This window comes from Colobus angolensis, unplaced genomic scaffold, assembly GCF_000951035.1.
Source record: "Colobus angolensis palliatus isolate OR3802 unplaced genomic scaffold, Cang.pa_1.0 Scaffold152, whole genome shotgun sequence".
NCBI lineage: Eukaryota > Metazoa > Chordata > Mammalia > Primates > Cercopithecidae > Colobus > Colobus angolensis.
The window spans coordinates 7,227,539-7,250,774 of record NW_012114622.1 but is presented as its reverse complement, the minus strand read 5'-3'; the positions used below and the strand labels follow the sequence as shown (position 1 = coordinate 7,250,774).

At 42.8% G+C, this 23,236-nt stretch overlaps 1 protein-coding gene across 1 annotated transcript in view; it reads right to left on the bottom strand.

The window, feature by feature from the left end:
• Positions 1 to 23,236, bottom strand: part of KIAA1549L (KIAA1549-like ortholog) — a 134,188-nt gene that overhangs the window by 57,980 nt on the left and 52,972 nt on the right. Inside the window, exons 12-15 of the mRNA XM_011936378.1 lie at positions 18,470 to 18,597; positions 13,266 to 13,447; positions 10,155 to 10,372; positions 1,476 to 1,605 (exon numbers count right to left, since the gene is read on the bottom strand). Of these exons, the coding sequence (XP_011791768.1) occupies positions 1,476 to 1,605; positions 10,155 to 10,372; positions 13,266 to 13,447; positions 18,470 to 18,597 (658 nt within the window). The remainder of the gene's footprint in view (positions 1 to 1,475; positions 1,606 to 10,154; positions 10,373 to 13,265; positions 13,448 to 18,469; positions 18,598 to 23,236) is intronic.

Genomic DNA, 23,236 nt, shown 5'->3' with positions numbered 1-23,236 from the left:
AAAAAAAAAAAAAAAGAAACGATCTTCAATGTTCTCTTTTTAAGGTTAATAGGGAAACCTCTGACCCATTTCCTCATAACTGTCAAAGTGTTTTTGCCTAGAATCTCACAAAAAAAACCCTATTAATGCCAATCTTGAAATAAATTAAGAATCCTACTGTGTCTCAGATGCCTGGGCAGATGAAAAAGTTCCCCAAACTAAGCAAGCATCGAGGAAGAAGGTTCACTGTCGGTGGGAAAAGATTAACCGGAAGCTTCCAATGCTCGATTTTTAATCACAGGCTGATTATCAAATTGCTGAACGAATTTGGCATAGGAAATATTTTTTATAAGGAGAAAAATTAACATTGAATAATTTAACCTAGCAGAAAAATAAAAGATTTGCCCAAAGCATCTGTAATTTTATAAAACTAAACAACCAAAGTGTTTTATGAAAAAGGAAAAAGAAACAAAAGATAAGGGTAACACGAGCAACACAAACATCAAGTTTAAATATAAGGAAGGTGATTAGAAATTCAAATTAGGTAGAATATCTTTGTTTTAAATTGGACCATTAAAAAATCCCATTTTAAGGCTTTGTGGCAAAAGATGACTAATCCTGAGGGGGAAAAATATTGTTGCCTTCTAATTAGCATGGTATATTTAAAAAACCAAGTGTCAAACTATAATTTCTCAAATTATAAGTTTATCTAGATATATTTGAATTATAACTCTTATTTAAAAAAATGTTTATATTTAGAGAAACATTTTAGGGGAATGGGAAGGAAACACTGTTCACAAACCTAGGTGTAGATTCAAGATCATGTGAAATGCTGGGGCAGGGTGAGGCATTACTGTACCTCTCAGCACAGGACCATTCACCTGAGCTCATGGGTCCAAGGACAAGTCACGGGGTGCAGGCAGCTGGAGAGGAGGCACCGAATTGCAACTCATCACCTGGGGAAATCTGACGGGATTAAAATAATTTCTGCAGCTTGGCGACATCACTGAACATTAGCATGTGCTTTGTCACATGAAATTATCAAACCGCCCTGTTGGACATCTCATTGTTTCCATGGCATACCGAGGAGTTACGAAATCAGGAACAAATCCAACTTTTCAACATCGGTATGAATTAAAAGAAGGCTGTGTTCAAGTGAATTCTAGCCCATGGCCACAGTCCCTACTGAGTTTCTAAGGACAGAGGGGAAAATAAATTCAGGACATTTAGAATATCCATGGAGTTTAAGGTCCGTAATGTGCTATTCATAACATGGCACAATTCGGAAATCATGATCCTTTCAGCAATAATCTGTTACTCTGACACATTCCAAGTAGTCCTACTTTGCAAACTAGGTAATAAAAAAATAGAAAACGTTTTAGTGCCTTTTAAATTTCCACAAATATGTGGTAAACCGAAACACAACGGGATGCTCTATCCCCCTTGCCTTCAGGGGAAAGCAAAGCTTGTATTCACCCAGCCCACCAGAGACTCACATCATATCCGCTGTTGCGGATTCCACGCCGGGGTCGCTCCCGAGTCACCAGAAGGTCCATCTCGGTTTCCCCTGGACTCGGGCTGTTCAGAGACTGCCGGCTTCGGTAGACAGAGTTCTTCATCTGTTGCCTGAAGAAAATTCAACAACTGTTATGATGCAGCAAATGCCCTGACAGATGGAATTCTCCACTGATCCAAAGTACAGGCAACCAATGAAGGGTTTGGATTTGCCTCACAAATCTCAGAATTGATGGTATTTATTCCCAGGATATAAGGGGCTGTAGAAAGAGTGAAATAAAGATTTTTTTTTTCCAGATGCTGTAATCATTGGGCTGAATTGTAAGTGTTCTTTCATATGGAAACTAGGTAACTACAATCAATTGCAACATTGCAACCTCATTTAAAATTCTGCTGATGGCAAGACCAGGGGTTCTCCCTTGACCCTATAGGACAGCTAACGCTGATGGAACAAACTTGCCTTTGTTGACTTTGTTGACTCAGCAACCTCCTGTTCCTTTTACTCTTTCTGGTTTCACACGCAGCATTCTATGATGTGTTAATAAACCCTGTAGTTAGTGGGCTGCTTAATATTATGACTGTGGATAGATTTCTTTTCTGCTACTACCACAGTAGATTTCCTTCTGGACTAAGAAGCCATAAACCCAGACGTAATTTGGGGCTTTGCCATTCATCCACCCTCACATTCACCCACCCACTCATCCATCCATCCATCAGTCCATCCATCCATCCACCCACCCACATCTATACATCCACCTACCTACTCATCTATCCATCCACCCATCCATCTATCCATCCATCCATCCATCTATCCATCCATCCATCCATCCATCCAGCCAGCCAGCCAGCCAGCCAGCCAGCCAGCCAGCCAGCCAGCCAGCCATCCCTCATTTACTGAATGTCTACCATGTGCCATGCACCATGGAAGATGATGAACATCCACAGTGAACAAAACAGATTACGGCCCCTCCTCTCCTAGAGGTTACATCCTAATGAGACAGTTAATTAACATGGTAATTTCAGAGTGATAAGTGCTATTAAGCTCTGACAAATGGGGACTAGGATGGGAGACAGCTTTGGATGATCAGGGAAGGCCTCTCTGGGGAGGTGACAATTTAGCTGAGTCCTAAGTAGAGCCGGCCACATGTTGATCTGGGCACAGAGCATTTCAGGCCCAGGGAGTAGCACATTCCGGGGCTCCACTCAGCTACTGCTAAAAAATTCATACATTTGTCACCCCTGTCTTGTCTCCACTTGTCATTAGAAAAATCTTTTCAAAGAGTAGGAAGTAAATAGCAACATAGTGAGGACAGTAGCTATGCTTTTCTTCTTCCACAAGAGGTAATTTTACAAGTGGGAATGAGGCTTATTGGGGACAAGTGAGTTCCACATGATCCTGCAAGACGGCAAAGGGAGAGCACTTCCTTCTCACCCAGCCATAAGTTTCCCTGTGATTAATTTGTATTCTAAGACTATCTATCTTCGGAGAACTCTCCAAACATTGCCTTTTTTTTTTTTTTTTTTTTTTTTTGATAGGGTCTCAATCTGTCACCCTGGCTGGAGTGCAGTGGTGTGACCTCACTGCAGTCTTGACCTCCCTGGATGAGGTGATCCTTCCATCTCACCCTCCTGAGTAGCTGGGTCTACTGGCACATACCACAAAGCTAGGCTAATTTTTTTGTAATTTTTGTAGAGACAGGGTTTCACCATGTTGCCCAGGCTGGTCTTGAACTCCTGGGCTCAAGTGATCCACCCACCTCAGCCACCCAAAGTACTGGGATTACAGGAGTGAGCCTCTGTGCCTGGCCAACACCGCCTATGTAATGTCTCTATTCTAAGATGCTAGCTATTCATGGGTTGAAGGTGAAGAGGCTGTATTATTTCTTCCCAGTGACTATGTGGGAAGCCCCAGAAACCTGGCAGGCAGACACATTTTTTTCAGAGACACACAGTAAGTTAGTCACAGAATTACTGTCATACATAGTCTAGGAGAGGCAGTAGAACTCTAAGGCAAAGCATTACCCTTGTTATTAGCCTTGGGAATAAAGCAGACACCACTGGTTCTAGACCTTCACCATGAGAAGCTTATACCTGCTCAGAGAGCATCTGTTGCCTTTGCTTGCCTGTTACCCGTGGTAACCTTCCTTTGGTAAGAGCATCGTGATGTCACTTGGGGGCTCCCTTTCCTCCAGTGGTAGGCATGTGACTCAGGCTGGACCAATCCCAGCATCGCATCCCCATGGCCACAGTGATGGGTCAGGGGCTGGGCACCTGACCTGAGTTGTTCTGGTGGGACTGAGTCTCGGGGCTTTTGCTAGGTCAACTAGGAAAGAGGCGTTCTCTTGCTTTTGCTAGGTCAACTAGGAAAGAGGCGTTCTCTTGCTTTTGCTAGGTCAACTAGGAAAGAGGTGTCCTCTTGGCATTGGGGTTTCTAAGAAGATAGGATATATGCCAGGAGTTGCTGGCAGCCAGTTTGTCACCATGAGGTAAGAGCCTGCCTGAAAATAGGGGCAGCAGAGAGTGAAAAGAGAGCAAGATCTAACATAGGAGACATCATCTGAACCCTGGATCCAGCCATGCCAAAGCCTTGACCTTTCCATCATGCTCAATAATACATTCCCCTTTTATTTAACCAGTTGTGCTGGATTTCCATCATTTGCAGCCCAAAGAATTCTGACTAATTCTAGTAACGGCGCTCATAAGCGAATAGTATAAACTGTGCCCTACAGTTGTCTGCAGTTAGAGGCTTCCTTTAGGAAAGCCCAACCTCAGTGAATGGTTAAAACAAGCTGCTCCAAGTGATTCACACCTTCTGCAGACTCCAGAAGAATTATCATCCTTGACCTAATTACACATCATTTTTGGGAAAAGACAGACTTTACAGCTGTCTTGAGACTATCAATTAGCCCATTTAGAAAAGATTTACTATAAGGCTGGTGGAGTAAATACTAAGATAAGCAATTGACACTTAAGTAGGTTATTTTGCAAGTGTGAGAAATACAATAGCGAGAGTGTGTAAGCCCTGTCAAGAACTGTAAATGTAGGTAACACTGAAGTGTATACCAGTCTACTTTTCTCTCGGAGGCAACATCCCCTTAAAATATACAGCTTAAAGACTGCTCTTAACATGGATTTCAATTTCCAGACCACCAATGAAGGCCTGGTGTGCAAGCATCTATTTAAAAATAAATTAGACTCTCAGGTAGAGAGATTACCTATTTTAATAAGATAGCATTCCATTAGGTATATTCATTTCTTGTTGATATTTTGCTACATACTTCTTAAAGGCAATACATTTGGAAGCATGCAAACTTGAGAAGTAAGTTCTTTAACTCTGAAAGTACTGCTGGGTAGGTAATGATGAGTTTTACTTGTTTGTTAATCCCAATATAGTTTAAGAAAGTAGTTCTCAAACTATGTTCTCTTTCTATGGAACCCCAGGGCTCCATAGAGATGGCCTGGGAAGGGCTGAGGAGCAGGAGGCGGTGGCTCAGCTTCCATCAGAGCAACTCCATCTTTATATATTATTACCTTACGTTGGGTTCCCTAGAAACAGGTTCTAGAATGATTGGAGTGTAAGTCATTTATTTGGGAGGTGGCTCCAAGAAGCACTAGCTGGGGAGTAGGGAAATGACAGAGGGAAGGAAGGAACATCAATAAAGGGTATGATATGGAGTAAATTTGTGTTTTGGGCAAAGGAGGCTCAAACTCACTGGAAAAGTGTGGGAGACAGTTGTGTTAGAAGGTAGGTTTTATTATTATTTAGGTATGGCATGGCTAATAATAGATCAGGACATGAATGCCATTAAAAATATAGCTTGAGGCCAGGCACAGTGGCTCACGCCTGTAATCCTAGCAATTTGGGAGGGTGAGCCAGGCTGATCAAGAGGTCAGGAGATTGAGACCATCCTGGCCAACACGGTGAAACCCCATCTCTACTAAAAATACAAAAATTAGCTGGGCATGGTGGCATGTGCCTGTACTCCTCCCAGCTACTCGGGAAGCTGATGCTGGAGAATCACTTGAACCAGGCAGTTGGAGGTTGCAGTGAGCCAAGATAGTGCCACAGCACTCCAGCCTGGTGACAGAGGGAGACTCCATCTTCCCCACTGCCCCCGCCCCTGCCAAAAAAAAATATATATATAGCTTGTTACACTCACAGATCCCAAGAGGAGGGAACAGGCTATACCACAGGGGAGTGTGACTAATCTTGATTGAATACTTTTGGCAGATTTCTGGGGCACAAGGGCTGTCCTGAGTTGTCTGGTACCTGGCCCTGGGGTAATTAGGGCAAGCAGACAGGGACTCAGAGTAGAGAGCCCTGTGAGACCATATACAGAAGGCAGTTGGTGTTTGGGCTCTGCATTGGCTGCTTTGCACATGAAAGGCGTGTTTGCAGGTGAGTCCTTTATTAGCACTAGGAATCCAGTAGCCTGGGGAGGACAGTTTCTCTGGGGTCAGCAAGGCCGCAGATGTCCAAATCATCAAATATAGAAATTAAAAAATGTAGTTATTGCAACAGTGTAACTTACGCTTCCAGTTCCCTTGCCAGGGGTATTTATCTATCGGTTTCCATCTGTTATGGACTGAGGATGCTCCACAGTGTCTTAACCACATGACACTTCTGGTTGGTGACTGCCACGAAAAAGCCTTTAAGTTGGAGTCACAGATGCCTACAGTGAGTAGGAAGCTGCTGGCCTGGACAGGCACAGGGAGAGCTGAGGGCATGGTCCGGGGCCACCAACAGCAACCACCTTAATTACGTTATGTACTTTGTGTCTCGGGGTAAGAGTTTAAAACGTAAAAATGAGGTGTTCTGATTTTTTTTAAGGCTCTGAAAAGGATTTTAAAAAGATTTAGTGACAAGTCAACACTTGGAACCTAAACTTTGTCTTTTATTTGATTTAATTTAGGTGTTAAGGTAAAATTCTGGTTACTGATTGATCTAGTTTGGATATTTGTCTCCACCCATATCTCCTGTTGAAATGTAATCCCCAGTGTTGGAGGTGGGGCCTGCTGGGAAGTGACTGGATCACGGGGGCGGATCCCTCATGGGTTGGTGCTGTCCCTCTGACAGCGAGTGAGTTCTCGTGAGATCTGTTTGTTTAAGAGTGTGTGGCATCTCCCTGCCCCAGCTCTCTTTTGCTTCTGCTTTCCTTCCACCATGAGGGAAAGCTCCCTGAGGCTTCTCTAAGAAGATGCTGGTACCTTGCTTCCACAGCCTGCAGAACCGTAAGCCAATTAAACCTCTTTTCTTTATAAATTACCCAGTCTCCTTTTCAAAAGAAGATATACATGTGGCCAACGAGCATATGAAAAAAGCTCAATATCACTGATCACTGGAGAAATGCAAATCAAAACCAAAATGAGGCACCATCTCATACCAGTCAGAATGGCTATGATTAAAAAGTCAAAAAATAGTAGATGCTGGTGAGGTTACAGAAAAAAGGGAACTCTTACACACGTGGGAGTGTAAATTAGTTCAACCATTGTGGAAAGCAGTATGGCAATTCCTCAAAGAGCTAAGAACAGAACTACCATTTGAGCCAGCAATTTCATTACTATTACATATTCAGAGGAATAGAAATCATTCTACCATAAAGACACATACATGAGAATGTTCATTGCTGTACTGTTCACAGCTGCAAAGATATAGAATCGACCTAAATGCCCATGAATGACAGATTTGATGAAAAAAAAAGTGACACATATACACCATGGAATACTATGCAGCCATAATAAAGAACAAGATCATGTCTTTTGCAGGAACATGGATGGAGTTGGAAGCTATTATCCTCAGCAAACTAATACAGGAACAGAAAACCAAATACCATATGTTCTTACTTATAAGTGGGTGCTAAATGATGAGAATTCATGAACACAAATGGAACAACAGACACTGAGGTATACTTAACAGTGGAGGGTGGAAGGAGCGAGAGGGCAGAAAAAATGACTATTAGGTAATAAGCTTAATACCTGAGTGATGAAATCATCAACCAATCCTGTGACAGAAGTTTACCTACATAACAAACCTGCCCATATAACTTCAAACCTAAAATAAAAGAAAAATATTAACTACCCAGTCTCAGGTATTTTTTTATAGCAATGCAAGAATGGTTGGCTGGGCACAGTGGCTCACGCCTGTAATCCCAGCACTCTGGGAGACCAAGGCAGGAGAACTGCTTGAGCCCAGGAGTTCGAGACCAGCCTGAGCAACATGGCAAAACCCCATCTCTACCAAAAAAAAAAAAAAAAGAGACAGACTGGCCTAATACACTGATGCTACCTCTGGACTAGAGCATGATTCCTTCACTTGTCCTGCTGTGGCTTGGTCACTGAAAGCAGAACCTCTGGAGGGTTGTACTGTGAACAGTAATTAACAGGTAACTCTAACCTGTGATAGCAGATAAACAGTCAGCAGTCTCTGGAGTCAATAGCAGAGTGTGTCAAGAATAATACCTCTGAGCTTACCGAGGTTGTTCCTCTCTTTTTTTCTGTCTGTCCCTTCCCATTCTCATCTCTGGCTGATCCTATCTCCATTCCTATTCCTAGCTCGCCCAGTTTATGGCTATCCATATTTTCCCCTTAACTGGTCAAAAATATTTTAAAAATTATTTTTGGTGTTTTATGATCATGAAACCATTTCTTCAATGAACATTTGCTGAGAATTAGCTACATGATGCATGGCATTAGCAGGTCATCGAAAGGTCCCAAGAATCTGGCCTGTACCTGTGCTAGGCAGAGGAGATACCTCTTTACAGAAACAAGTCTGGTTCATTCTTTGTTCATTCTCTTTTCATAAAAAGCCTTAACTGAAATTTTTGTTTCTCAAGTAACTTCCTAGCTAAGTTTCTTTAATTTGTACATGAAAATGATTATGTTAATGCAATTCATAAAATTCAGCCCCATCTCTCACCTTGATTTTGTGGCTTTGATTCATTTTCCCTGAGTGTCAGCAGGAAATCCAGAAAAAACAGCTCCCATCCCAAAGACCACTGAAGTAAAACCCCCTGAAGCACAAAATAAAAGCTAAAGAACCAATCAGCCTCCCTATAAAACCCCCATTTTTTTTCTTTTTTTTCTACAAGTATTAACACAGTGACACAGGCATTGTGAACCCTGTCATGGTGTGATTTTATATCAATAGCTTGTCATACCAACCAAGCCTAATTAGAAGCATGGTAAATTAAGCACTGGTTGAGAATTCCCTCTTTTCTTTATTGAAAATAAATTATGTTGATCCAATTCATAAAATTTAGCCCCACCTCCCAGCTTGACTCTGTGGCTTTGATCCAAGCCTGTCACAGAGTCATTTTTGTCTATCATGGCTCTGTGGCATGTCGGGGCAGTGGCATGCTCAAAGCCAGAGGGGAGTCACCAAGGAGACTATGTATTGGAAAGAGGCAGCCTCAAATTATGAAAGCGCGTCAGGTAGGTAGGAAAGGAAGAAAGGTGGACATGTTTGGGTTCACTAACCTCTGCCTCTGACCCAGCATGTGAAATCACTCTGCTTAGTCAGCAACAAAGCGTGGAAGGCTGCAGCCATGGTCTGAATGTTTTTCCCCTCCAAACCTCATGTTGAAATGTGGTTCCTGCCATGGTGGTGTCAGGAGGTGGGACATTTGGGAGGTGACAGGGCCAGGAGGGCTCCTCCTCGTGGGTGGAATTGGTGCTGTTATAAAAGGATGAATTTAGCCTGCTCTTGCTCTCTTTTTGCCCTCTACCTTCTGCCATGGGATGATGCAGCAAGGAGGCCCTTGCCAGATGCCGGCACCTTGATCTTGGACTTCCCAGCCTCTAGAACTGTGAGAAAATATGTTTCTGTTCATTATAAATTACCCAGTCTCAGGTATTCTGTTACAGTGGCACAGAAAGAACTAAGGCAGATGCCAATTTAAGCGATCTGGCTTAGCCCTTCCTCGCTGGGACAGGACTCCCTTTTAGATCGTTACAGCACCTCACACTTCAAACATCCACCACACTTATCATTAACAAACTTTTGGGGTGATTCTTTCTCTCCCATTAGACCCTAAGTTCCATAAGAGCAGCAATAGGACTGTCTTATCCACAATTAAATGTTGAAGGAATTCAAACTGAATGAATGAATAAGCCCACATGAGCATGACAGCATTGAGCATCTTGAATGGTACCTAATACATAGCAGGTGACAATATATGTTGAATAAATGAACAAGTCTGTGAATGAATGAGATAAACCAGCATGGAGCTCTGAGCACCTGTGCAGTAAGTATTTACTGAGGCTGAATGAAAAGGTGAGGCATGAAATTTGCTTTTCTTATGCAAGAGCCTCTAAAACAATTGAACAAGACAATGTCCCTTGATCTGGAAGTTGCACCATTAGGTAGGTGATAATTATAATCTTCATTCAGCTCTGAAAAAGCAACTGGTTTGAGAATATCACTAAACTAAAGGACAATTATGGTTGTTTGCCCAAGTATTTTTTTTTAATGGCTTTAATGTTATTCTCCTTCAGACTCATTATGGAGCACCTGCTTGCACAGACCAGTGTGGTACAGATCAGTGGACTGCAAAGATCGCAATCCTACAGTACCAGATAAGGGACCAGGATATACTGCCCAAGGCCTGCCCTTATCCCACCAATGATACAACACCCTTTACAGAATCCCTTAGAGACTGCACCTGTTTTTAGACTCGGTGAATGGAGCACAGAGTTCTGAATCTGGATCCAAAACATGCTCCATTTCCTTTGGGGCTTTTTCATACATCTTTTTCCTTTCGGTCAGACCCTTGCTCGTCTCCACTGCAGGGAAGTCGTAATATCCCTTCCTCTTGGCTTTGAGGCGCAGCTTGTTCCGATAGTGCTCGATGTCTGACTTCTGCTTCAGGGCTTTGTTCACCTGGGGAGAGAGACAGTCTCAGGCCCACACCTGACCCAGTGAGGCCAGCAGGTGGGAGACTTTCACCAGGAGGTTATCACTTCTAGAAACCCATCACAGGCATCACCTCTGGGCCTCCGAGCTAGCCAGACCCAGCTGCATCCCATTCTGAGCAAGCCCACAACAGTAGACTACAGATAATGTGGAGCCTGGCACTCACCTGAATCACCTGAGACCTTCCTCCAAGGCTTCCTTCTCCCTGGTCTGTCCGGTCTCTGTTCAGGCCTAGGCCTGACTCCATGCTCTCAGCAATGTGGCTTGGCCTTAATTATGCCTACACCCTTTTGGTCCCTCTGTGTGGGTGCCTCTGCCAGTTCTCAGTGCCCTGAGTCTAGCTCCAGTCCTGGGGAACCCAGTGGCCTTTGCTGCCCTTCAGCTGGTGTCCAGCTGGATAAGACGGCAAGTTCCTGAAGAGGCTGAGTTGGGACAGACAGGGTGGAAGGGGCCGCTCCCAAGGCCTTTCCACACTGTCAACTTGCATCCGACAGCGTGTTTTTTAAATCCATGCCTTTCTTGAGAGATAGGTAATTTTGAAGCTTTCTATGGCTACTAACACCAACCAGGTCCTGCCCTATAGGGCAAAGGCAGTCTGGTCTTTCAGAAGAGAACGTGGCTAATGTACCTTGCAACCTGTTGGAGATATAAGCAAGTGACTGTGCTAAATAAATAACAAATGATGAGAATGTCACATCAACATTTCCAAACTTCCTGTTTTCTTAAAAATAATCTTTAAACAAATGTCATGTAATTTACAAAAGAAAAGCATATGGCTTCTGGGTTGTGCTTTCCTCATTTAGACCAGCCACCCATAATAAAAGGAGGAAGAAAATTACAAGACAATCTGTGTCAGGCTCCACAAGGCAACAAATTATAGAGAACAGTTCAGGGCTCTCTTCCAATCCAAATGCCAGCAAGGTCCATTCCTTTAACTACCAAAATACAGCATCAATTTCTGGACAAGGAAGATGCTGATTTGCTCTCCTTCTTTGACAAGATGATGGGTTTAGGAGGAAAAGGGGGGTGATAAGTTGAATCTATCCCAGATTTGGAATCTGTCTCTACGACATTCATATCATTAAGCTGGGATGAAAAGATCCAGGCCTGGTGGCCATCACATGTGTCCATAACTGAGCAGAGGGTCCAAATCAACAGCAGTTATCAATGCATTAGTGTCAACCTCAGAGGCCTCTAATTATGGGGTTTGCATGTCTGGTGGCAGAATTGTGCCCAAGAGAAAATTCAGTGGCTGTGACTGGTTTTGAGAAGACATCCAGATTCTCAAATTGTAGAGCCGAGGGGCATAAAGTACATGATCTTTCTTCATTGACTGTCTAATGGGTGGTGATAACAACAATAGTAATAATAATTATCATCATAAAAGTGCTTATTGTGTGCTAGGCACTACTCTAAGTACTTTACATATATTAAACAATTTGATCTTCACAGCAGCCCTATTTTATAAATGGAGATACTGAGGCACAGAGAAATGAACTAACGTGCTCAAGTTCACACAGTAAGTAAAAGATCTGAGGTTCAAACCCCTGAGGCATGGCTTGAGAATCCATACTCTTTAAGCACAATGCTATTATTCTCTGATAGCCTGTGGTAAGTCAAAGAGAGGAAAGGAGCACTGGACAGGAAGTCAGGGGACCTGAACCTCATGGCTGTCACCATAACCTGCCGTGTGACTCTGAGCAACCCACTTGACCCCTCAAGCTTCAGCTTCTTGGTCTAAAAAATGAAGAGGTTGAAAGAGAAGTGCTCTGTATGTCCACAACCAGTTATTTTTTTTAAATCAGTGAAGGTTTACCTATCACATCTTTAGGCCATCTGAGTCTTTCTGCCCAGAAAACAAGAGTCGCTTTCTGAGTCGGGTCTGTAAACTGCTTTTATAAGGGGCCCAGATGCTGCATATTATATAATACCTGGTTTTATAGGGCCATAACATGTTCCTTGACGTGTGGTGGGAAAAAGACTTTAAAACTTTGGAAATCTTCCACCTGTTTCAGGTAACAATAGCTGGGTATAAACAAATGAAATGAACAACCAACCTGACAGCTTAAGAACAGAGAAAAATTAAGAGCATGTGTGTGCACATGCTTGGGCACACATGTAATGTGAATGTTCACTTGTAGGGTCCAAATGCATCTTCTTAAAGTTCATAAACATTTTCAGTCCACTGGGCACTCTGCTGCCGAAGATGAAGGAAACGCAGATAATTTTTACCTAACTTCTGGCATCTAGCTATCTATCTAATGTTCTCTGATGAAATCATCACTCTACAGTGAATGTTACAATTTTTTTTTCAGACTCTTAGGAAAGTTGATTAACATCATGATATCTATTGATAGCTTTCTGGAAGCAGCCAATGAGTTGTTTCAAGTTTGCTCAAAGGAATAAATGTCATTTCGAAGTCCATAGAGTGGCCCACATCCCCGTCCATATGACATTATCTTCCCTGGTTCCCTCTCAATTCAAGCCCTTTCTATCCCCACTACAAGCAACATCCCACAACGCACAGTTTAGGAGTGTCACCAAGAAAGGCAAAAGGCTGTGTGTGTGAGGGGGTCGGGGAGTGGATCGCCTGATGCTTCTTTTCATAATCACGTTTTTTTAAAAGTTCCCCCTGGGATTTTAATGAACATAGAAGTGTTCTGAAAACATCACCCAACAAACTCATTTTGGGTGACTTGTGTCCTGATTCATTCTGCAGAGGCCTGGTACATGCAGAGGTAAAGATGACCTACATGGCCCTAGGTGCAATCTGCACCCAGTATTCACAGGTGTTGTTCTTTTGTCCAAATTTCCCAAGTCTGGCCAGACCATCTCCTGCCCTGGGTCCCCAGGCACTCACCTCGCCATTGAGGACTGCTGATGACTCCTGGCTCCTGTCTGAGGTGGGGGGCACCACGGGGAGGGCTGTGGGTTTTATGGCAATGAGCTGCACAGACCCAGAAGATGTGTCAAAGGGTTCAGCGGCCACCTTGCTGGAGTTGTCAAATAGAACTGCTCCCTCCTCTTCATCACTCGCTGGCACTGAAGCACAACATAAACACATCGATTTTCTGATGTAAGGGGGCTGTGTGATCCCAGGAGAATTTATGTGAGACTCACAGCCTAAGGACATTACTTTACTCAAAACAACCTCAGAAATGACAGCATCTGCTTCTGTGCCAACAAGGGCTCGCTACTGCTAGCAGTTTTCTCTTAAATTTAAGATCTGTATGATTTATCCCTCCGTTGCCTTATCAATGGGTAGGAAAGAACTGTAGAGATTTGAATTTAAACAGTAGGGACCATTCTTTCAAAACTATGACATAACACAGTTGAAAAAAAATTAAAAAGTAACATCTTTCTCTATGTTTCAGTTAGAAGTGAGAAAAGTGAGTTTGGCTAAACCTTGTAACTACCCTTAAAATTTGACAATCCTCAGACTAACAGCATTCAGTTCAGGTTCAGCCACCAATGCTACCAATCTTTACAAGATGTTAAAGTAACACGTCTTCCTTGGTCAACAAGCCACAGTTATAGTGGCTGACACATTGTTTTTTTCCCCCCTTCTGAAGGTTGCTTCCCCAGTGATTTGGGTTTTGGTTTCTTCTATTTGTCTAAAATAAAAGAAAGCTATGAAAATTCCGCCGGAGAAACTAATTTAAAGCTACAGACAACTCCCCTAATTAAGTAGAAGGATATCTACCTGCGCTCTGTTAAATTAATCCTCCCTTCTGACAGATAATTCTGCTGCAATTGCTAAAAGACACCAGTCTGCCTTGAGCTTCCATAACTAAGCTGACAGAAGTTCCAGAGCCCCTGGTTTCTTGCTGATTTACTTGTTCTTAAAGCATATTCCCATTAAGTAACTATAAGAATGACAGCTTATTGAGCATGGCTAGGCAAGAGATACATTAAGCCTATTCAAACAACCAAACCAGTACACAATTTAGGAGCAAAAGAAGTGTTACATAAAATATGAATGTAATAGCAGTGTATTCATCTTCCCTCCTGTCTGCTCAAGGGACTGGGATGTTATTTAAATTATTGAGAAACACATAGTTGGTATCATTCTGTCACTTATCATAATCACAGAAGATTTGTCAAATTAAGCCAAGTAAATTGTTATTTTTACAAAGTGGCTAAAACACTTCAGTGTGTAACAAGGGTTATAATTGGATTTTTTTTAAGTTCTGTGGGCTGATTTGCAAATAGCAGGCCACCAAGCGGCCAATGACAGAGGAAAATCTCTACTTGAATGTGTTACCAGATGCATCTATATTTTTAGAGTGTAGTTTTGCTGGGCAGCTCTGGCCTGGCCACCATTATCTGCCACCTGGACACTTGCTATTACAAGCCATCTACGAGAGCCAGCCAATTAGGTGGCTCCTAAGAATTCTCACCTCCTGATACTCACACCCAGGATGAAAAGGACTGACCTGTGTAACCAATAGGAAACTGCAGGAATGACAATGTGTTACTTCCAAGGCTTAGTTGTAAAAATCAATCAATCAATCAGTCAGTCAATCATGGCTTCCACCTTGCTCTCTCTCTCGGATCACTTACTCTAAAGAAAGCCAGCTGCCACATTCTGAGGACCCTGGAGCAGTCCTGTGGAAAGGTCCATGCGGCAAGAATCTGAAGTCCCCTGTCAAGAGCCATGAGTGACCATCCTGCAAGCCCCCGTCAAGACTGTATTTTTTATTTTCATTTTTCTCTTTTTTAAACTTCAATAGCTTTTGTGGTACAAGTGATTTTTGGTTACAAAGATGAATTCTATAGTGGTAAATTCTGAGATTTTAGTGTACCCGTCACCTAAGTAGTGTACACTGCACCCAATATGTAGTCTTTTATCCCTCACCCTCCTCTCACCCTCTCCTCTGTCCCCAAAGTCCATTATATCACTCGCTGTGTCTTTGTGTCCTCATAGCTTAGCTCCCACTTATGAGTGAGAATATATAGTATTTGGTTTTCCATTCCTGAGTTACTTCACTTAGAATTATGGCCTCCAGCTCCATCCAAATTGCTGCAAAAGACATTATTTCATTCCTTCTTATGGTTGAGTAGTGTATTCCATGGGGTATTTATACTACATTTTCTTTATCCACTCATTGGTCGATGGGCACTTGGTTGGTTCCCTATCCTTGTGATTGTGACTTGTGCTGCTATAAACACACATGCGCAAGTGTCTTTTTTCATATAATACTTCTTTTCATTTGGGTAGATACCCAGGAGTGGGATTATTGCTGGATCAAATAGTAGATCTACTTTTAGTTCTTTAAGGAATCTCTGTACTGTTTTCCACAGGGGTTGTACTGATTTACATTCTCACCAGCTGTGTATAAGCCTTCCCTTTTCACCACATCCATGCTCACATCTATCGGTTTTTGCCAGTTAAGACTTTAGATGACAGCTGAGGCCAATATATTGACTATGACCTCATGAGACCCTGAGCCAGAATGACCCAATACTTTCTGCAAGCTGGCAAGGTGATGAAAATATACTTTTCTGTTTTCTCCATAATTCCACAATTCCATTCAATGTTATTTTCTTCTTTCCTTCCTTTGGTTCATCTTCCAATGCAAAAATATACACTATTGATTTTATTGGTAAACTCTAACCTAGGATTATGATAAAATGGAACCCTCTGATAAAAAGAACAAGTATAGGTTTTCATAAGGGTCTAACCTAAAATTCTGATGTCTGTTGAGTTTTACATGAGACAAGTTGGTTCTATTGTTTCTACTGGAAAATTTCAAACCTAAAACCTTATGGAATAGAAACCTACAGTGAAACAGAAGCAACCAGACCCCCAAATTCACTGGATTTACTTTTGGCAAAAATAAAATGCAACCAAGCAAGCACTCTAACCCTGGGAAGGATGGCTTTTTAATAGAGCAAACAAGCAAAAACCTCAACCTGGCATAGTAATTGCGTTTTATTCATGCACCCACCTGTTTTATTTCTGAGCCTTATATTTAAATAATCAAAGTGACCTAAATAGAATAAAGAGGCAGGCAGAGAGGGTAGACAAGCAGAAATGAGCAAGGTCAGCAGGGACATCTAGAGCAGGCCAGAATTTCACTAGCTAAGAGGGGAGTGTTGGGGTCAGGAACCAGTCCCACTCTCTCATCTTCTATGGATTATTTGCAGGGAAGGGGAAAAGACATCACTTTGCAAATGTGTATTCATAAAGGAAGGAACCTTGTATGGCACAGTTTAAAGCAAGAAAAAGGACATAGAACAATACGCACATTGATTCCATTTAATAAAACAAAACAAAGCAATACAACAAAAAACAAAGATACATGTGTGTTGCCATATGCATAGTAAAAAGGTCAGAGAAAGACACACATTGAGTTATTTGGGGTCCTCTGAGGAGTGGGGTGGGTGAGTGGGGCATCTGGAGGAGTGAGTGGTCTGATTTGACCTTGTAAATTTCAGGAAGTATATAAAGAAAGGAAGGAAGGAAAGGAAGGAAAGAGGGGGAGGGGAGGGAGTAGGCGGAGCTGGGAGGGCAGGCAGCACCATCTTGGATAGGTAGCGATGGCCGTCACAGTATTTAGTTAAAACAACCTTCCCCATATGGCTTCACTGTCCATTGTCTCTGCTGTCCCCTCACTCTCTGTACCCATCTCTCTTAGCACCTCATCCTAGGAAGAAAAAGAAGAAAGTTGCTGAATTCAAGTCCCCTTTCCAAGATCTAGAGCACCTCTGACTCTGCATGCTCACTTGATAGAGCTGATGGCAGGATGTCTAGTGGTCCCAGGTGGGGCAGATATTTCAGGAAAATTCCACAGGTTACACCCCAATTCTGATGTAGAAAGCACAGCCTCTGTGTTACACGCATGCAGAATTCAGGGAAAGAAAAAATTTCAACAACCAAATAGGTATGACAGTTTAAACAAGTGCTTTATATAATAGCTGAAAATGGGAACAGGGAGCACATTTCCCCTACAGAATACAAATCCACTGTATCATTATTTCTTTTTTTTTTTCTCTGCTCTTTTCAGTCGGGGAAAAAAAAAGAAATAAAAGTGACATTTGAAAACAAAAAAAATTCCAACACTAGCTTCAAGAGAGAGTCCCTGAACTACACAAATTCCTTTGAAAGGGAAGTGCAGATAAGCAGGGTACCAGAGGGTTTAGCTTTTCACCTGGCATTTCTGTAAGGCTAAACCTACAACCCATTAAAATCCAAAAGGACTTTTCCCTGATCTGAAATCAGTAATGCTGGGTACTTGAATTCTGGCCCCAGTAACCCAGCATCACATACAGAAGGGCCACATGGAGATGAGAGTCAGAACCAAGGTGGGAACAGGAGGGGTGTTGACAGAGGCCATCTATCGACAACGCCACTCCACAGTGATGGTGCTCAGATGACTGATAAATAAACCCCAACGCCAATCCTTACAGGAAAGGAGAGATCTGTGTGAGAAACTAAGTAGTCTAGCTTCCCTGGAGAATTAAGACAGAAGTGTAAAGCTTTTATTTTTTCCTTCTTTCTTCTTTTTTTTTTTGATGACAGATCTGTTTCTTTATTGTTTTGGATTAGTTTTTTCCTGGGAGAAGTGGAGTTGCAATATCTGGACTCAGTGGCACAGACTGAACCCATGAAACTTATCAGGAGAGTCAGGGCAGGAAAATGAGAGGAAGCTCCAAGATAAGCAGTTATTTCAGAGATCTGCTGCCTTAGTGGACCTGGTGCAAGAAATTGCATCAATTCACGTGATTAGAAATTGTAAATTTTTAAGAGGATTTCTAACTAGAGAATTAGAAAAACCTCTAAGCAAACATCAATTCATTCTGCAAAAAGTTTTTCCTAAGGAACTGCACAATTTCACAAGAACAGGGGCAGAGGAAGTGAGACAAGACAATTCAGAGAAGGGGGAAGGTGAAAATCCAAGGGGTACATACAGACTCCTGGCCCTTGTGGGGCAGAATAGAAAGAACAACTGAGGGTCAGAACCCAGTGGCTGTGTGAGTGTGCGCACACATGTGCATGCATGTGTGTGCAGGCACGCGTGGGAGTGGCTGGGGGTGGTTCTTGGCGGGAAGGCTTCTCACCATTTCTCTTCCTTGCCTCCTCCTTTGTCACTTTCTGCTGTGCCATTACATTCTGGGGTGAGCGTCTCCCTGAGCTGGGCTTCCCTGATTCGTTGCTGATGACAGAGCCATTCTCACTGGGCGACCTGCTGGAGGTAACCATAGCAACAGGGGAGACGGTAAGTTTCAACTAGAGCAGCCGCCTCTCAAGGTTATTTTATTTGCAGTTTAATGTCTGTAGCCTTTCATTCCAGTTTAATGGACAAAGAAGAAACGATATAGAAAAAGGAAAAACAAAACCACCCATACTACAGCGTGGGTTAAGAAGCTGGCTGCTCAGAAGTCCGTTTTGCAGTGCTTAGCCTGTAGATTTCAGTGAGCGCTGCCCTGGGTGTCCGTCTCTGTTTCATTAACCACCACCCCACCATGACTATGGGAATGGTGGCAAGGGTGGCATCCATGCAGCATGCCCTCTTTTTAATACCCAGCACTCTGGATAGTGTTGCAGAGGGTTTAAATCACATGGGCATTTCCAGGGACATGTATCACACATGGTTCTCTTTGGCTATTGTCTTTACTACATAGACTTTGACTACAAAACATTCCGTTTCCAATTTTCAGTTTTCAGGCTGCTCTTCTCATTCCAAGGAAAGGCATCAATAAGCAAATTTCCATAGCAAAAACTCAACTATGCCTTATTCTTTGCATAATACCCCATCACTAGGGGCTTCACTCTGTCAGTCTCACCCATACACACACACACACACACACAAACATACTCTCTCTCTCTAACTGTGGCAACTACTACCCACTTACATTTTGATTTTGAGCTATTTGTTCATTCAGGAAATACGTTTCATTCATCCACTCTGTGCCAGACATACAGGTATGTGGAGACTCTAAGACAGCACCCCATGCCCTCCAAGAGCTCCCCACCAGGGTCACCTACTGTGTACCAAGGACTTTGCTGAGTGCTTTTAAAACTGCTAATGGATCATTATGAGCCACTGATTTGGTGACTGCCACCCTTGTTTAGCAAGTGAGGAACATGAAGCTCATGGAGGTGAAGTGTGTTGTCCAGGACAGAGTTGAGAAGTGGCAAATCAGCCCTGGAAGCCAGGGCTCCCCCTCCGCCCACACCCCAGAACACCTTCCCTTTGCTCTCCCATACAATGACCCCAGATAAGGCAGTCCTTCACACAGGGCGAGTCACACAGCCTTCTTTCCCTCCTCACGGCGGGACTCTGGGGGACTCTCATCTTCTGGAACTCTGTGTGGGAATGGGATCCGGAGAGCCCCCACTGAGACTCATGCTGCCTCTGGCCTCAGACCATGCCAGCCTGTGGGTCCGGCTGAGCATAAAGACTGACCGCCTCCCATCTGTGGAAGACAAGTGGGAGGCAGGTATCTAGCGGCCTCTTGTTCTTCTATTGTCAATCGTCCAAATTTAGAAAATAAGGACACCTATCCCTGACAATGGAGAATTGTCTGGAATAAATGCACTTCATCTGTAGGCGAGCAGCTTCTCAACTGGAAGCTGTGTATCCTTCCGGATGCTGCTCTGCCTCCTTCTTCCTTCTCCCTCCTCCTCCCTTCTCCCCTCTGCCTCCCCTGGGAATTTCGAGTTCTCAGTCTGTACACTTTAGCACCCTAAAAGCCATGAACAATCAAAGTCGAGATATCTATGGGATAAGGCAGTATATGCCAAGAGCATTCCACGGCACACTAAAGCCAAGTGGGACATTCCTTGCCAAAGTTCCCTAAATGTAGGAAATGCTCACTATATTCCTTCTTTGGAGATTCCCAATGCACCTTAGCATATCAAAGACTGATCAGTTCTGTCACAGAGAGATTCATCTGGTTTCATTTAACCCAACATTTCCAAATTTATTCGATCACAATCTTTCTCACCTAACCTTTTAACATCATATAAAATGAGTAATAAAAGAATGTAGTCTGTGAAAACAAGGATAGGTACTACCTTGTTGAATATATGTTATTTACCCAACAGCTATTTGATTGCTGAGTGCTGGGTGTGCAAACACCCATACACAAAAGACACACACCTCTAGACTGTTTCTGGACTCTCCTGGTGAATGGCACCTACTCTCCCAACTGGCGGCATTGGGACAATTGGGACAAAAGGCTTTAATTTACATCCAGAAAAAAAAAAAATAGGAAAGGGAAAGGCTTTTTATAACCTACTTCACATTCACAAAATACTTATTTATTTATTTATTTATTTATTTATTTATTTTTTAGAGTCTTGATCTGTCACCCAGGCTGGGGTGCAGTGGTATAATCTCGGCTCACTGCAACCTCCGTCTCTCGAGTTCGAGCAATTCTCCTGCCTCAACCATCGGAGTAGCTGGGATTACAAGTGCCTGCCGCCATGCCAGGCTATTTTTTTTGTATTTTTAGTAGAGCAGGGGTTTCAACATGTTGCCCAGGCCAGTCTCAAACTCCTGATCCCAAGTGATACATCTGCCTCAGCCTCCCAAAGTGCTGGGATTACAGGCATGAACCACCGAGCCTGGCCTGAATGGTTTTTGTAGCATTTTCATACCCTTTCCCTCATCTGATCCTGAAACAATTTTCTGGCTGCTCCTCTCACTCCATGGAAAGGTGTTAATGAGCAAATTTCTGTAGCAAAACCCAACTCTGCTTTATTCTTTGCTTCTGTTTATAGACATGTTTACATGGAGTCATCAAGTCAAAACTTCTGTTCAAAAATAGTGAGATTTGTGCATGCGTGTCTACTCACATGACAGTAACAAAAAGTGTTTTTGAAAGCAAGAGTCACCTGCGAGGCTGCAGTTTGAGGCTACTGAATGCAACAGTACCCATTCTGAGGACATGGAGCCTGGAAGAACATTCTCGGGTTGAGGATGAATCAACTGCTGAACATGGCATGAATCATGGCCAATCACTACACTGAATTGCCCTTTGCAAACAGTTGTAAGTGGTTTATTCTCCATCCTGGCCCAACAATCTCAGTCATGCACCAATAAAATAGTGTCACCAAGACCCTACACTGGAGGAAAAGGACCCAGAACACCCATCTGGCTGTCTGGAAGGGACTGAACCCTCAGAGTTCAGTGCTAAAATAATTAATAAAAATTGAGGTATCTTAATAACCATCAAACCACTGGTTTCTTCTGGTTTTCACTTGGGAAACTTCTTGGATCATCTAACAGACCCATTCTGAGAGGGAAGGCTGTCTTTATCTAGCAGGAATGAGAAAAATGATGTGGCAAGATGGGGAAGCCAGAAACATAAGATTCATAACGAGTTTTCTCTTGAATTTGATGTTTTGAAAATCTTTCAAATGATCAGAGGCTCCCGTGGTCAGCTGGACTTCAACAGAGAGGAGGTTTCTCTTACAGCTTTGGCAATGATCTAACCAGCCCTTAGTAAAATTATATTTTTATGCTAAAATTATCAAAGTGGCTGGGCATGGTGGCTCACTCCTGTAATCCCAGCGCTTTGGGAGGCCAAGGTGGGTAGATCACTTGAGGTCAGGAGTTTGAGACCAGCCTGGCCAACATGGTGAAACTCCATCTCTACCAAAAAAACACAAAAATTAGCCAGGCATGGTGGCACATGCCTATAATCCCAGCTACTCAGGAGGCTGAGGCAGGGGAATTGCTTGAACCCGGGAGGCAGAGGTTGCAGTGAGCTAAGATCTGCCCACCGCACTCCAGCCTGGGCAACAGAATGAGCTCCTGTCTTGAAAAAGAAAAAATTATGAAGCAAATATAGAAATCCTTCAGGAATATAGATATTATCTTCTTCATCTGTATTTGTTTCCTCAGTTAATATTTCTTACTAAAAATTTGGGGGTAATTGAATGTGATTAGCAAGAGTAGATTCCTGGCTAATCCAAGAAGTGCTTATTCTAAAAAAAAATTAAAGAAAACTTTATGTAATTTAAATTATTCAACTAGAATGGGTGAAAAATAATTTTTATTCTTCCTGAAAGTACTATGTTCATATCCTAATTTTAGTAACACTATTTATTTCTTTTCAGTGTCCTCTAAATAGGTGATAAATAAGTTATTAATAAGCCTTTGTTGTATTTGGCAAAGATCATGATGAGAATAATAGCTGTAGGTAATACTACTTGCAAGTCAATTCAGGTAAATCATCTATTGCCTCTCTGTACATTTCAGCTCTGCTCTGCTTATGCTCTCTCATGTTGGGTGCATGATTACAGTAATGGTCCTAACATGTTCATACCTCTCTGTCAATAAGCTTTGGGTACTCTCCTCTCATGCTGAGTCTGGACTCAACCATGAGACTTGCTTTATCCAAGAGGACAGTAGCAACCACGACACAAGCAAAGATTTGAGAAATGCTTATGCTTTGGGTGTTTTTGTTGTTGTTGTTGTTTTGCTTTTTTTCCTTGCTGCCCTGCAACCACATTGTGAGAAAGCCAGGACTAGCCTGCTAGAGGACGAGAAACCACATGGACAAAGGCCCTTGCTTCCTGGGGTATTCCTGATAAGATTAGTATCAACAAGTCAGCCCAGCTGATCTGTCACCTGACTGGAGATGCATAAGCAGGTGCAGCTAAGGTCAGCCAAGCCTAGCTCAGACCAGAAGAACCATCTAGCTGAGCTCAGCCCAATGTGCTGACCCACCAAAATAATGAGCTAAAAAAATGGTTAAGTTATTAAGCTTTGGAGTGGTTTGTTATGGAGCAATAGATAACTAATCCACATGCCCCAACCTTCTTTCCTGCACAAGCTGAAATCCAACCCTCTGTTCCTCTGTACCTCTTTCTGA